At 34.9% G+C, this 17,066-nt stretch overlaps 1 protein-coding gene across 6 annotated transcripts in view; it reads right to left on the bottom strand.

Annotated features, from left to right (window-relative positions):
* The window catches only part of RCHY1 (ring finger and CHY zinc finger domain containing 1), a 35,235-nt gene that overhangs the window by 8,364 nt on the left and 9,805 nt on the right, over positions 1-17,066 (bottom strand). For 4 of the 6 annotated variants that reach the window (XM_063809547.1, XM_517222.6, XM_016951583.3 and 1 more), the window contains 5 exons: positions 6,234-6,312; positions 4,034-4,078; positions 3,869-3,927; positions 3,756-3,782; positions 2,725-2,845 (listed from right to left, as the gene is read on the bottom strand). In XM_063809547.1, coding sequence (XP_063665617.1) covers positions 2,725-2,845; positions 3,756-3,782; positions 3,869-3,927; positions 4,034-4,078; positions 6,234-6,257 — 276 coding nt within the window. In that variant the 5' untranslated portion in view covers positions 6,258-6,312. The remainder of the gene's footprint in view (positions 1-2,724; positions 2,846-3,755; positions 3,783-3,868; positions 3,928-4,033; positions 4,079-6,233; positions 6,313-17,066) is intronic. The other 2 variants (XM_001154449.6, XM_016951584.3) reach the window with 1 other exon arrangement.

Here is a 17,066-nt window from a genome sequence, read left to right as displayed (position 1 = left end):
ATACGCATATTAATATATATGAATATATATTATATATTCATATATATAAATGTGATCCTATTTTGGTCAAGTATTTTAAATCTTCGACACACTTGACAAGCTTCCCAAAATCAAATTTCAACTTCAAAATTAAGTCTTTTTTTTTTACCTCTAACTTTGGCATGCTACAAAGGGCCCCTGCGATATTCAAAAGAGAAAAAAAGGATTATTTGATCTGTTAAATTACATAGGAAGCACTGTCAAATAAGAAATGATATTTAACCTTTGTGTTATATTTTTATTAAGATTTATTCCAAAATTATATGAGATTCTAAAATTCTTTATGTCGGGGTATGTGCTATCAGTCTTAATTATGGTTACTGTGTTATTGCAGGCCACAGAAATAACCAAATTTCCTTGTCAATCATGTCTTTAACTATAACCATTTTAAGTTGTTTCCACAGTTAACTGCTTAATTCTGATGCAGTTTCTCTGAAAACTAGACAAGCAAGCAAATTCCTACAGTACTGTGTCTTCAAGGAGGTTCATGAAAGGATGAAAAGGACCCTGACAAACTCTCTTAAATACAGACTTCTGACAACTTTAGGACTTGGACTGGATAACAATTCCTAGAACTCTAATGGAGAGACTGACTGGTTTATAAAACTGCCAACCCAAGCAGGATAAAAATTGATTGAATACCAAGAAAATACTTTGCCAGATTTTCACACTAAAGCAGCCAGTACTGAAATTGTTTAGATTTCAATCAACTCCACAATCCAACTCAAATTACCTATAATAACCCTTCAGTTATCAGTGGTAGGCACCTAACCTGGTATTTAAGAGGACACAAATCCAGTGTTAAGCATGGACTCATGGAGAACCTGGACAGCCACCTGACCCTTCCTAAATCCTTAAAGTTTCCATTATTAAAAGTTCTGCATTCCAGCCAGGCAAGGTGGCTCACACCTATAATCCCAGCACTTTGGGAGACCGAGGCGGGTGGATCACGAGGTCAGGAGTTCGAGACCAGCCTGGCCAACATGGCGAAACACCGACTCTACTAAAAATACAAGAATTAGCCAGGCGTGGTGGCGGGCACCTGTAATCCCAGCTACTCGGGAGGTTGAGGCAGGAGAATCGCTTGAACCCTGAAGGCAGAGGTTGCAGTGAGCCAAGATTGTGCCACTGCACTCCAGCCTGCACAACAAGAGCAAGACTCTGTCTAAAACAAACAAACAAAAAAAAGTCTGCATTCCATGGCTCATCATGGAAAAGATAAAATATTCCAAATTTTACATGTATATATAAAATTTATATATATTGCTAAATTGCTAAAATAATTTATGACCAATGTTTGCTTTGTCGAAACCATAATCCTGGGAAGACAATCAAAACTTCAAGTACATTTCTGCTACCTGATGGGCCATTTAAGTATTTATAGAGGGATTACATTCAATTGTCATTTTGAGTGCATGTTTTCTGGTTGTATAGAAGTATCCCATGCAAGAGGGTTAACTCTATTACAGTACCTAAAAGGTTATTATAAAATGTGTTTCTCTCATGGGACATTCCTAGAGAAATCTCCAGTGACAGAGGTACTTATTTCACTGGACAAGTTGTAAAATAGTTAAATAAGATATTACAGATACAATAGCATTAGGCAAAACTAACTGAATTGACTGGATTGCCTTGGTCAAAGATATTGCAGATTGATATTGAGGATTGATGGTAATCAGATCCCCTTGGAGTGGAAAACGTAAGTTGACCCCTTACGAAATAATCACTGGAAGGCCTGTATACCTAATAATAAATAGAACCTCATGTATCTTCCACTACCAAACTCTGATATGACTAAATGCCGCAAGGCTTTTATGCATTATGCCAAAGTATATTTTCACCAAGTAAAGAAAATTTTGATGGTCCAATGACTAAGAACAATCAAACCCTTCACAATCTAGAATCTGGAGATTGGGTCTCTGAGAACAACATCAGAGAAAGACTGCCTTTCCCACCTACACTAAAGCTTCTGGACTTTGAACTTTAGGTTCATTATCTCACAATTCAGAAGGGACCCTCCACACTCTTGGAAGTGGACACCCATGAGAGACCTTAAGACAAAGCTAACCAGGAAAGTTTCTCCCCAGAAGCAAGCAGCATTTTAGTGTGGACAGTTTTTTCCCAAGATCATGAATCAAGACTTCTCTGTAATTATGACTCTTATCTCTCAATTTGTTCCTTGCTTATGATTCTGTGAACAACAGAAGTGAAAAAGGGGTCTCCTGTGTGCACTCCATAAAAATAAGTCTAAGATGGAATAAAAAGGGTAATAAACACTAAAAACCAAAACGTAATCTCAAAAATCAGCAAATATGTTCTCCTGAAATAAAATGTAAAATAATTTAAAATAAAATGTACTTAAAAAGTCCCACCAGTGATCCAACCCTAGTCAGTTATATTACTGACTGACTCTGGCAAGTAATATGTAAACAATTCAGAATAAAGTTTTTGCCTGCCATCTAGTGTTGGGAAAAACTACATAAAGGTATTCTTAAGACTTTTTTTTTCCTGATCTGAGCTACTTAACTAAAATTTAAAAATCATTTTGTGCTTTCCATTAATCACCACATTAGCATCTGTGTCAAACCAGTATATGTATTTTTTTTTTGGCAAATTCAAGCAGGAGGGCAAAAATAAGAGTGCCAACAAGGAATCTACAAAGTTTTAAGTCTTGATTCTACTCACATCCACAGTCATGTTCTGATATTCTGATGGCATAGGAGTCTGTGCTACTTCATCATCCAGCTGTCTCCAATACCTGGTCATATCTAAAGCAGAGTGCATACATAATGGACATCTGTAGCCTCTGAAAGAGATAGAAAGGTTATTTTCCAAATATTAAACAAAGAATATATTAATTCAGGTATACAAGAAGATGCAAGCTAACTGCCACATGAACCATTCAAAACAGGCATTTTCCTCTATTTCAAGATAATCTCTTAGGAACCTGGGAACTTTCACACTATAAAACTTTTAAATTAATTCCTGTATACTTATTTAAAACTAAGTCTTTTTCCTCAGTACTCTAAAATGGAGAGGAATTAGTCCATATTCTTTGTAGAATACACTTCATATATTTTTATAAACTAATTAAGCTACTCCTTATCTAAACAACCTTAATTTCTTAATACACTCATGTAAAGAGACTGTATTTGTTTAAAATTATTCAGATATTATTTCCTTTCTAAAAATTTGAAAAAAAGAATGCTCTCTCTAGCTCTTCACATTTTTGCTCATCAATATGTAGGACCAAAATACAGTCTTCTCTTTTCAATTATTTTCATCTAATTTTAATATCTTTTCCATTAATAAAGTCTTAGCTTTAATGATCACTTCACCTACTTTCTTTTAGTTTACTATACTTGGCCAATATAACAACCTAACAAATTTTTGGCAATATTTTTCAGCATTTTTACAACACTATAACTGCATCTGGCAAAAACTGCACTTCCTGGTATATATGGCCAGAAAAAAAAGAGGTAACTACCTCAAATTGTGGGAGGAGACAAGATTTAAGAGAAACATATGGCAAAAGTGTAGTTCTATATCCAAGACACTTTGTCCTGTTTTAACAATATTCATCTACCCTACCCATTTCAATATAAATATTGCCATGCCCAATATGGTATAAGTAACAATGTTTGTCCACCTCCCCACACCACACACACAAAAAAATCAAACATCTTACAATTATTTTTAAAATCCCAAACACTCACTCTTTCAACATTTCTTCATAACACGTTCTGAAAGAAAATATAAGATTATTTTAGTAAAACAAAAACTGTCTCCACTATTTTCAAACATCATTGAGAAAAAGATGTTACTTTACCTATGTAAAAGATGTCCACATGGCAAGACATGAGCAACAACACGGGATGTGTGAATGTCCTGTAAATGAAATAAATGTTAGTGCTTGTATGAAGACAATATAAACATCCAAGTATTTTAAATTCAAGAGCTGAGACTTCCAAAGTAAAAAATATTTTAAGCCTACCTCCAAACATATTGGACAATTCTGTCGAGACACATTTTCAATACACTGTTTAAAAGAGAAATTCACATTAACAAAAGCTTAACTAGATTAAAATGTCAGGTATAACAATATTAATAAAAATTAACAAAACCAACTTACTAAAAATAATAGCTAACATTAATATATGCTTTTTATATGTCAGAAGAGTTTTTTAATAGTTATTTAAATCTCACACTATTTCAGGCTTGGCATATTATCTGATACAATGAAAATGTCAATAAACATTATTGAGATTACCTTCATTTCACAAATAAGGAAAGTGACTTAGGAATTCAAGACACTTACCCAAGATCCAAAGATAATAAGATTTGGAACCTTTGCATATTATGTATGTTTTACTCCAAAGCCAGTGACCTAAATTAGTAAGCTCAACTTACTAATAATATTGGTAATAATAGTTCATATTATTGAAATTTACTACATGCCATGTTCAGCACAGTACCTGTATAAGATCAATTAAATCTCACAATCCTAGATGAAATAGGCTATGATTGTTATACCATTTTACAGTTAAAGCAGTGGAGGCCTAGAGAAGCTAAGTAACTTCCAAAGTCACACATTAATAAGAGGCAGAATTAAACTGGAGCTCCAGCAGGCTAACTTCAGAGCCAGAGTTCTTAATTTGACAAGATGTAATGTCTGATTAAATCCAAGGAGGTAAGGGAAAGCATTGTGCCATGGAAGACTCCCAGGTTTTTAACGGAAGCACTTAATAGATGGCAGGATCACTTAGTAATATAGACAATAAAAGATAACTGAAAAACAACATAACAAAAAAACCGTAACAAAAAAATAGATGTAAGTTTTTGAAAGATGACAGTATAGTGGGGAGAAAAACCCTCAAAATAATAAGCTTAATAGTAAGTTTAAAAATCTAGACTGTAATCCTAGCTCTGCTATTTACCAGCCCTTGAGATTTTGGACTAGCCACCACTTTAGTCTTAACGTTTCTTATTTATAAAATAAAATTAATACATATTTCATTTGATTCTAAAGTGCACCTCACACATACATTTTAACATCCCCACAATTACAACATATCTGATCATCAATGGCATCTCTGAGTTGATGGAATGTAAATGCTGAGGTGAGGATGCAATGAATTAGTGTGTGCACACACACTACACATGCTTTGGAAACCAGAACATCATAGAAATGTAATCTATAAGATACTATTGACTCCTGGCTGTCTCCATTAGCATAGCTTGCCATCACCCCAAACTCAAGTTTAAAAACCAAACTCAATCTTTTATCTTCAAAAAATTTACTATCTACTAATCAAGTACCTTAAGCTGGGGCTGAAAATCTTCAGAGTCATCTTTACTCTGCCTCATTCTTTTTGCTTAATACCATTACCACATCATATATGTTCATTATTCATCTCAATTTTCCTCACCACTTTACTATTTAGGCCAAGTTCTAGCTAATATTATATTTCTGCAATAACTTCTTATTCTTATCTTCTATTGAACCTACTATACTGCTAAGTAAATGATTTCAAACAGTCTCTTTCCAATTAATGTCTGTCTCTCTCTCTCTCAACAGCTACAATGTTGCTACTTACACTTATCTGGAATTTCCTATACTTGAACAAGTACGATTTACACTTCACTTTACACCAATCCTCCATTCTCTTAATTAAATTCTTACAGTAGATAGAATCAGTACTATAATGTAATACTTTATTAGATTTTTTTTTAAATAATGAAAAAGGGCCTGGGATTGTGACATAATTCCTACATCCAGATTTAAAATATGTATGTCTTAATTACAAAAAGAAATAGTAAAATATTTTCTGAATTTTCTTAGAATGTTGTATTGTGCTAATTAGGTTACACCATTCAGTATTTCTCCTGTTTTAAAGTTATTCTTAAAAGCAGTACCAATGGTAAGAATCCATAAACTAACTTGGAAGTTGCCAACATTATGCTAGTAAGTGATATAAGCATTCTTACACTACAGAGAAGAAAAGGAACTGTAGGTCAGATATTCTGAGGTACATATTTTAAAATATCTACTTGTTAATACTGCTTTTCAAAAAAGCAATATAGTTGCACTTGGAAATACATGAAAATTAGCATGCTTCCAAAACATATTAGAAGTTAAGCTTGTTACAAAAACACTGTAATATTTTAAAAATTATACAAACTAAATTATATACCTTGTGTCTTCCTTGAAGATTCATAGCTAGGCATAAGTTACATTTCAAACAATGGAAAAAATCTTCCTTTGGACCAATCCTAGCAAAACACATGAAAGCCAAAAGATTAGATTATTTTTTACTACAGTCATGATTTGTTCATTATGTAAAACACAAGTTTAGTCTCTGTAAAAAAAATTGCCAGCCACAATGGAGAATATGGGATAAATCCCTATCTCCCCAACATCCCTCTCCAAATGTAAGCACTATACACAGAGTGGTATCTACCCTTCTAGGGCTTTTTTTTCTTTTTCTATAAAATTGCAAAAAGAGAGAAACACAGACACACACACACACTTCGGGTTTGATTTCTTATATTAATGGATTCTTTCTACAGATGCCATTCTGCAACTTTTTTTCACTTGATATATTCTGAGGATTTTATGTCTGTCTACACAGAACCACTTCATTCTTCTTAATAGCTACATTAATGGCATGGATGTATAATAATTTTTTTAAATATTCCCTCAGAAAGATCATAATTTATGATCTTTAGTTGCTACAATGATACAGTAAACATCCTTGTCCAGACATCACTTAGTTCACATGTTGATTATTTTTTACGAGATTCCTAGAAGTGAAACTACTGAGTCAGAAGATGTTGCAACATTAATTGCGATACTGCCAAACTGACCTCCAAATAGACAGTACCAATTTATACTTCCACCAACACTGCATGAGAGTAACCATGTTCCCCACACTTTGGGTAACATGGTTACTTGTATTATAGACAAACAAAAGATGTCATTTTAATTTGCATTTCACAAATAATGAGACAGGGACTGTACATTAATGTTTATGAACTACTTGGATTTCTCTGTGGATTGTCTGTTCATATGTTCTGTCCATTTTTCTACTGAAGTATTTGTTTTTAATCAATTTACTGGTAAAAATATATCATGAATATTAGTTTTTTATTTATATAATGAATATCAATGTTTTCATTCGCATGTATTATATTTATATATCACCAATATCAATTTTTTATTTGCATATTTTATATTTACTTTTCTGGTCTGTGATTTCTCTTAACTTTGTCATATAGCCATTTTTAATTACTATGTAGTAAAAAGTCATCAATATTTTCCTGTATAGCTTATGCTTTCTGCCTCTTGTTTAGGAAACTTTTGTAACCTATAGATCATAAACAGACTCTCCTATGTATACTTCTAGTACTTACAGCTTTTCATTTTTATATTTTTCTTTAATCCATTTGAAATTTGCTATATATGGCAAAGGTTAGATTGCTACTTGTCCCTAAATTTCTATTCTCCACTTCTTCTACAATGATAGGGTATTTAGCTAGGCACTGAGCTATTCAGAACTGTCCTGAATAAAGACTATTTTCCAACATACCTGGATGTCTGGAACAGAAGAGATACATGAAAATTCTGCATTGTGCCCTCAAGAGGAAAAATATGCCTTCCCTTCACCTAACTGTAGCCTTTCTACAGACCAGAATATGAGGCATTTTAGACTACAGAGACAAGAAAATATCTTATGGGTGACAAGGCAAAAAACAAGAAGAGCCTGAGTTCCTGTTTAGCTACACAACTCAGATTTATTTCCATGAGAAATGAACTTCTGCCTTTCTTGAACCACCATTACTTTGGGTTTCTGTCACAAGATGCTAAATCCATACTCTAATGAATACAGTTTGAAGAGTCAATTTTTGGTTTCCGAATGGATAATCAATTATCTTAATACTACCCTTTCCTGATTTGAAATGTCACTTTTGCCATAAATTCATATGTATAAATATTTGTCTGTGTATATACACACACACATATTTATCTATTCGTCTATTCCTGCACAAACAGCAAACTATTTGAATTACTATAGCTTTATCATGTTTTGATATGTGGAATGGCAATCCACTCTTCGTTGTCCTTCCTTCAAAATTTACTCAGCTATTGTGAATTTTCTCTTACAAATAAACTTTAGAATAGGCTGTCAAACTCCATAAGTAAAATTCTGCAGGGACGTTTCCACTACTGCCAAAGATAGAATAACGGAGATCAGACCTACCCTCCCATCTGAAAAAATAATGACAAAAGACAGAATATATGAAACAGCAGTTTCACTGAACATCAGGCAACAACACAGAGTGATCTGTGAGAGACAAGAAACAAAGTAAGTGAGCCCTAAAATTGCTCATTTATTGCCTAGAGAGTTTTGAGGCCAGGACAGGTTAGAAGAACTAAGGGTGAGCTAGGAAGACATCATGATTGAAATGATGAGCTGAGACAGTCTAGAGAAACCAACACAGATTCATAGGACAGAGCATCAGATAGGAGAGAGCTGCACAGAGAAACCTCTGAAATATTTAGTAGGATACCCATCAGCACATGGATGTAAGAAAACTACCCAAAGCCAGGGAAACAACCTTCTAAAGAATGAGAAGAACAGTACTACTCACACATGGCTAGGAACAGTGCCTGATCCCATCAAACAGACTGGGGAAACTCATAATTCACAGGCTCCGGGTGGAGTATTCAGAAGGATATTGCCTCAACAGTGGAGAATAGCCCTGGGATAAGCCCTTCTGTAGATCTACCTAACAAATTAGAAAAGTAAATCCCAGAAAGTCTAAACTGTTTCCAAGTAACTTAACTGCATCCCAAAACAAAGCTCAAGAAGATTTATAGGAATACAAAAATACCCAGCACTAAACATGATAAAAAGAAAAATCACATCTGATATCCAACCCACAATAACCAGGCAACAAAGAGGCAGAAAAACACAACCTAAAATGAGAAGAATAATCAATCAATCAACCCAGAACAGACACAGATGTTAGAATTAATACAGGGCATTAAAAGTTATTATAACTGTATACCATTACATTAAAAAAGTATTAAATATGAAAAATATGTTTAAAGACCCAGATCAAACTTCTAGACATAAAAACTACAATGTCTGAGATTTAAAAATACACTGATGAAACTAATGGCAAGTTTGATATTGCTAACAAAAAGGTTAGTCAACTTGAAGGCACAGTAACAGAAACTATCTGAAATGAAATAGGAAGAAAAGCGAATTTTTTTAAAACGACAGAGCATGAGTAAGCTGTGAGACAACTTCAAGCAACCTAACATACATGTGTTCAGTTGAGCCTAACGCTGCCTCCTACATATTTTAAGATCGTCCTAAAAGGCTTTGCTGTACATAGTTAACTGTAACCTAACTGGATGTGTTTACCTACAGTAACCTACTCTAGTACCAATCAATCACCAAGTTTCATCCAATCACAGGCAGTCCTCTGTTCAAACTGTGTTTAAATAAGGCAAATGCTGAGCTGTAACCAATCCAGCTGTTTCCATACCTTACTCATTTTCTGTCTGTCACTTTCCTTTGTCTGTCCATAAATCCTCTCTGACCACATGGCAGAGCCAAGGTTGGTCTGAACCTATTATCATTTTGGAGCTACCCACCTTGCAAATCATTCTTTGCTCAATTAAACTCTGTTAAGTTTAATTTAAACTCTGTTAAGTTTAATTTGTCTTAAGTTTTTCTTTTAACACATGCAATTGGAGATCCCTAAGGTAGGAAGCAGGGGAAGAAGAGGACCGAAAAAACATCTGAAATAGTAATAGCCAAAACTTTCCTGAAATTAATGAAAAAAACTATAAACCAATGGATTCAAAAAGCTCAACAAACCCTAAGCACAAGCAACATGAAGAAAACTATACAATGGAACGTCATAATCTAATTATCAAAACCAGAGACAAAGAAAAAAAATCTTAAAAGCAGCCATTTTGAAAGAAAGAAAAGAAAACGTGCACAGAAGAAAAATAAAGATGACTGGATTACCCCCGGGACAGACTTCACAAACTCAAAATTGGTAAAAGGAAAGAAATAATAAAGAGCAGAGCAGAAAAAAATGAGAGACTAAAAACACAATACAAAAGACCAATAAAACAAAAGCTGGTGTTTTTGAAAAGATAAAATCAAAAAAAATGTAATAGACTACAAAAAAAAAACCAGAAACAAAAGAGAAGACATAAGAACTCAGACCACAGAAATACGAAGATAGATACTATTACGAACAACTATTTAACTACAAATTGGAAAACCTAGAATAGATAAATTCCTGGACACATCCAACCTTCTGAGATTGAACCACGAAAAAACCTCAATAAGCCAGTAACAAGTAATGAGACTGAAGCCATGACAAAAAGTTTCACATCGAAGAAAAGCCCACAATCTGATGGCTTCACTGCTGAATTATAGCAAACATTTAAAGAAAGGAAGGAAGGAAGAGAAAGAAAATAAATCCTAAAATTTATATGGAGCCACAAAAGACCCTGAATAGTCAAAGCAATCCTGAGCAGAAAAAAAAAAAAACATAACTGGAGAGGCTTCACACTACCTAACTTCAAAATATACTACAAAGCTACTGTAATCAAATCAGCATGGTACTGGCATAAAAAGAGACAAATAGACCAATTATGCAGAACAGAGAACCCACATATAAATGTATGCATTTACGGCTAACTCATATTCAAGAAAGGTGCTAAAAATGTACAAAAGAAAAAGGACAATCTCTTCAATAAATGGTGCAGAAAAAAACAGGATACCATATGCAGAAGCATGAAACTAGATGCTTATCTCTCACCATACACAGAAATCAAATCAAAATGGATTAAAGACTTAAACCTAAGACCTGAAACTATAAAACTAATGAAAGAAAACACTGGGGAAACTCTCCAGGACACTGATCTTGGCAAAGATTTTTTTGTGTAAGATCTCAAAAGCACACACAACTGAAACAAAAACAGACGGAATTACATCAAGCTAAAAAGCTTCTGCACAGCACAGGGAAACAAACAAGTGAAGAGACAACCCACAGAATGAGAGAAACTATTTGCAAACTATCCACCTGACAAGGAATTAATAACCAAAATATATAAAGAGCTCAGACAACTTAATAACAAAAAAAAATGATTTAAAAATAGTCCAAAGACCTGTACAGTAATTTCTCAAAAGACAAACAAATGGCCAACAGGTATGTGAGAAAACACTCAACATCACTAATCATCAGACAAACAAATCAAAACCACAATGAGGTATCATCACATCCCAGTTAGAATGGCTTATATCATAAAAGACAGGGAATAACAGATGCTGGTGAGGATATAGAGAAAGTGGAACCCTTGTATACTACTTGTAGAAATATAAATTAATACAGCCACTGTGGCAATCTGTATGGAGAGTCCTCAAAAAGACTAAACATAGAGCTACCGTATGATCCAGCAAGTCCACTAAAAGTACATATCTAAGGGGAAATCAGTACATCAAAGGGTATCTGCACTCCCATGTTTACTGCAGCACTATTCACAATAGCCGAAATATGGAATCAACCTTAGTGTCCATCAGTGGATGAATGGATAAAGAAAATATGGTATATGTACACTACAGAGTATTACTCAGCCATTAAAAAGAATGAAATCCTGTAATTTACAGCAACATGGATAGGATGGAGGTCATTATGTTAAGCGAAACAAGCCAACCACAGAAAGACAAATATCACATGTTCTCAATCATATGTGGGAGCTAAAAACAGGATGTCATGAAGATAGAGAGTAGGCTGGAAGACACCAGAAGCCTACAAGGGTAGGGAGGATGGGGCAGGGGAGGGGATGAAGAAAAGTTGATTAATGGATACAAATATACACTTAGAAGAAATAAGCCCTGGTGTTTGAAAGATCAGTAGGGTGACTACGGTTTACATTAATTGATTATACATTTCAAACTAGCTAAAAGAGAATTAATTCAAATGTTTCTAGCATAAATATTTAAGCCTGGGCAACATGGGGAAACCCCATCTCCACAAAAAAATTAGCTGGGCATGGTGGCACATTCCTATAGTCCCAGCTACCCAGGAGGCTGAGGTGGGAGGATCACACAAACCTGGGAGGTCAAGGCTGCAGTGAGTCGTGATTGTGCGATTGCACTCCAGCCTGGGCAACAGAGCAAGACCCTTTCTCAAAAAACAACAAATATTTAAGGTAATGGATAACCCAATTAGCCTGATTTGATTATATGAATGCACTGAATTACCACATGTAGTCCAAAAATATGTACATCTAATACATGTCAATACAAATAAGGATAATCAGAACACAGCAACCACTTCTGCTATGCGACTCTGTCTTATAATAAGCTCTGGTGCTTATTTAATAACAATGAGAAACTGGTTACTTCCTCACTTTTTAAAAAGCTTATTCTTGTACATTACAGTAAGGATATATGTTCATTACCAAAAAATTAAGACCAGATGTTTGCCCTATTTACCGAAAACTGAAACCCCATCTTTAGGGCACATCAGTCTTTGAGAAATATAGCCACAGTCCAAAGATTATCTATAACTATAATGAAGCTATTTTAAAACATAAATCAGGAATAATACACTATTAAACTCTGTAAGAAGCACTTGATTTGCTTACAGTGATTCTTGCCTAAGGATGAACAGCAATTTTTCAAGCCCACACCTCCATATGAGAGTCAGATATATCTTAGATGAAGCAATCGCATCAAGAGTAGAAATTTCAGTAGGAGAGCTATACCAAGAAGACCTGTTCATCCTTGCCTTATAGATTTATTTAATGAACTAAAAGCAATGACAAACTTTCATGATATACCTAAGACAAAAATGTTTAATTCCCAAAAAAGACTTGGTGCAAAAGACTATCAAGAATGTGCAGCTCCAAAAAGACTGATTTTCAAACAAAAATACAGGAATTAATACATTCAAATAACATGATTTTTTTTAAAGTTATCATGAAAGGATAGTTTTCAACTCTAACCAGTTTCTCAAATATATATTTATAATTTTTATACATACTATATACAATAAAATATGTATATATTTTTAGACAGAGTTTTGCTCTTGTTGCCCAGGCTGGAGTGCAATGGCACGATTTTGGCTCACTGCAACCTCCGCCCACAGGTTCAAGCAATTCTCCTGCCTCAGCCCCCCGAATAGCTGGGATTACAGACATATACCACCACGCCTGGCTAATTTTGTATTTTTAGTAGAGACAGGGTTTCTCCATGTTGGTCAGGCTGGTCTCAAACTCCCAACCTCAGGTGATCTGCCCGCCTTGGCCTCCCAAAGTGCTAGGATTAGAGGCGTGAGCCACTGCACCCAGCTCTTTTAATATTTTTATTATCTAAAAAACAAGTCATTATTGATGATCATATGTCATTTGACTAAAGACAGTATTTGTCAAACTTAATAGATTTTGCTTCCAATATCTTTTGGCAGATTTTTTAAAAATCAAAAGAACTCAAAAATCCTCGAGGGTAGTTTTTCAGTATGCCATATGCACTCATTAAAAGCAACTGCAGAAAATAAACATTTCAAATATTTTTGAACAACGACAAAAGATAAAATGCCTCCTAAAATGCCTACTTGAAGTGAACATAATTATTTGTCTATAACGTGAGTCACATAATATTACAATACCCAATAACATAAAACAACTTTTCTATTTGAAAATTCTGTTATTCTATACATTAAACATCTCCTAATTATGTTCCACTGAACATGAAAAGGATTCTATAATCAAATACTGTTATTAGAAACTCAATATACTTGGATATTTGCACTGTACAATTAACAAGTTAAAAGTTCTGAAAAGGCTCGGTGCGGTGGCTCACGCCTATAATCCCAGCACTTTGGGAGGCCAAGGTGGGAGGATCACCTGAGGTAGGGAGTTCGAGACCAGCCTGACCAATATGGAGAAACCCCATCTCTACTAAAAATACAAAATTAGCCGGGCATGGTGGCCCATGCCTGTAATGCCAGCTACTCGGGAGGCTGAGGCAGGACTTGAACCCAGGAGGCAGAGGTTGCGGTGAGCCAAGACAGTGCCATTGTACTCCAGCCTGGGCAACAAGAGCGAAACTCTGTCTCAAAAAAAAAAAGTTCTGAGAAGGGATTTTGATTAAATTCAGCATTTAACAAAGCTTTTATGACTGCAAAAGCCTTTTTATACAATATTCACTCTGTACCCAGGTCTAGTTCTTTTTTTAATCAATTCTGTTTTAAAGATGAATATTTTGTGACATTTATTCTTTCTTTAGAAATCTTCCAAAGAAGGCCAGCTGCGGTGGCTCACACCTGTAATCCCAGCACTTTGGGAGGCCAAGGCGGGCGGATCACGAGGTCAGGAGATTGAGACCATGCTGGCTAACATGGTGAAACCCCGTCTCTACTAAAAATACAAAAAATTAGCCAGGCGTGGTGGCGGGCGCCTGTAGTCCCAGTTACTTGGGAGGCTGAGGCAGGAGAATGGCATGAACCCAGGAGGCAGAGCTTGCAGTGAGCCAAGATCGCGCCACTGCACTCCAGCCTGGGCGCCAGAGTGAGATTCCGTCTCAAAAAAAAAGAGAAAAGAAATCTTCTAAAGAAGAAAATCTACTTTTTCTTTAATAGAATAAACTCATTCTATTCTGTTTGCAATTATCATATGGGTCCATTGAACCCTTTCATAAATCTGATACATTATGGAATCTTAATCTCATTTTTCCTAATTTTGGTATTTCAGCATCCTAGGAATCCTTTCACATTAATTATCAATCATTCCCAACTATCCTAACAAAAAGACTAAAATGCAAAGCATGGAGAAAGACCTTTCATGTAGAAACATGAAAGAATGACATGAAATAATCACTAATGCATAATCCTTCGGTTTTCTTTCTGTACTGCTCAAAGTATTACATCATCTTTCCAGAAGGCATTAAAGAGTCCGCAGATACCTTCTTTGTAGTTTTCCTTGAACACAGTTGAGAAATCAGAATTTTTCATTTTTCACAAATACAAAAAAAAAAAGACAGGAAAATTTAGACAAAGTAGAAAATAAATGCAAAAAGGCAGATAACCATTCTAGACTGAAGGTTCTCCACCTAGGCAATATTTACATTTTGAACCAGATAATACTTTGTAGCAGGAAAGCGTCTTGCACATTATAGGATGTTTAGTAGCATCCCTGGTCTCTATCCAGTAGATGTCATTAGCATCCGCTACCCCTCACTCCCTGGTTACAACAGCTGAAAATGTCTCCAGGCATTGCCAAATATCACCTGGGAAAAAACTCTCCCCAGTTGAGAACCAGTGCTCTGGACTCTAATTATAATGATGGTGACATCAATCCTATAAGCAATAAATCAGATTATGATTTTCAGATGATGTACCATATGAATGGTCTCACTGAAAAAAAGGAATGAACAATATATTTCTAAGGACAAAAAGAAAATATGGTGGCCGGGCACAGTGGCTCACACCTGTAACTCCAGCATTTTGGGAGGCTGAGGTGGGCAGATCACGAGGTCAGGAGATCAAGACCATCCTGGCTAACAAAGTGAAACCTCATCTCTACTAAAAATACAAAAATTAGCCAGCTGTGGTGGCGAGTGCCTGTAATCCCAGCTACTAGGGAGGCTGAGGCAGAATTGCTTGAACCCAGGAGGCGGAGGTTGCAGTGAGCCGAGATCACGCCACTGCACTCCAGCCTGGGTGACAGAGCGGGACTCCGTCTCAAAAAAAAATTAATTTAAAAAAAAAGAAAATATGGTATCCTCACTTAGTCATTTATTAGGAAGGACTTCAAATTACATTATTTCACGACAAAAACCTGGACATCCTTAAAGAATGTGTGATAATATTCTTCCATCTTTTATGACGTTTGTACACCAAAATTTACTTAATATGGTTCATAAGTGGACAAACGTTGAAGGCAGGTACATATGTTAAAGTACTTAGAAGGAAACAGATGATGTAAAAATGAAAAAAATTCATTAAAATGTTTTGCAATTACAGAGCATGCAATTACGAAGAAAGGTCGTCTTTTCTTCAACCAAATTACGACTCTCAAAGTTCTCAAATGTATTTGAATTTGGTAATATGTGTACAGAAGTAATGATAAGCCAAGACTTATCAGTGGTGTATTTGAGATCTGGAATTAGTATTGCATTTTGATGATACAAATACAAAAAGAACCAGAAGTAATTACAAACTAGAACCTATTAGAAATGTATCTAAAATCTAGTATCAGTTATTTACACGATGCACATGTGCCAGATTCAAGCATGACAACTGACAAGTAAATACAGTTGACCCTTGAACAACATAAATTTGAAGTACACAGGTCTACTTATAAGCAGATTTTCTTCTACCTCTGCCACCCCTGAGATAGCAAAGCCAATCTCTCTTCTTCCTCCCTCTTTTCAGCCTACTCAACATGAAGAAGGATGAAGACCTCTATGATGATCCATTTCCACTTAATGAACAGTTAACATATTTTCTCCTTATGATTGTCCTAATATTTTTCTCTAGTTTATCCTAAGAATATAGTATATAATACATATAACATACAAAATATGTATTAATTGGCTATTTGTGTTATTGATAAGACTTCCAGTCAGTAGCAGGCTATTAAGTAGTTAAGTTGTGGGGAGTTGAAAGTTATACTCAGATTTTCAACTGAGCTGGCAGTTGGTGCCCTTAACCCCCAACATTGTTCAAGGGTCAAAAGCAGTTACAAAGGACACTGATATATTTGAGCACACATTATCTTCAACTTGGAATACATGGAATTAAAATTTGGGTTTGCAGTGTTCAAATTCTTAGTAAAATTTCCAGTGAAGTTAATTTTCACTATCCTTTATTCTTTCGTCTGCACATTATTCACAAAAGGGCTTTAAAATATTTTTTAAAGTAAAAAGAATCCATTATACTTAAATGGTAAATGGTAATGACTAATTTTTCTAGTATATTCAGGGTTATTA

Source organism: Pan troglodytes, chromosome 3, assembly GCF_028858775.2.
Source record: "Pan troglodytes isolate AG18354 chromosome 3, NHGRI_mPanTro3-v2.0_pri, whole genome shotgun sequence".
Classification (NCBI taxonomy): Eukaryota; Metazoa; Chordata; class Mammalia; order Primates; family Hominidae; genus Pan; species Pan troglodytes.
Note: the sequence above shows the minus strand (reverse complement) of the source record. Positions and strands in the feature narration are given on the sequence as shown.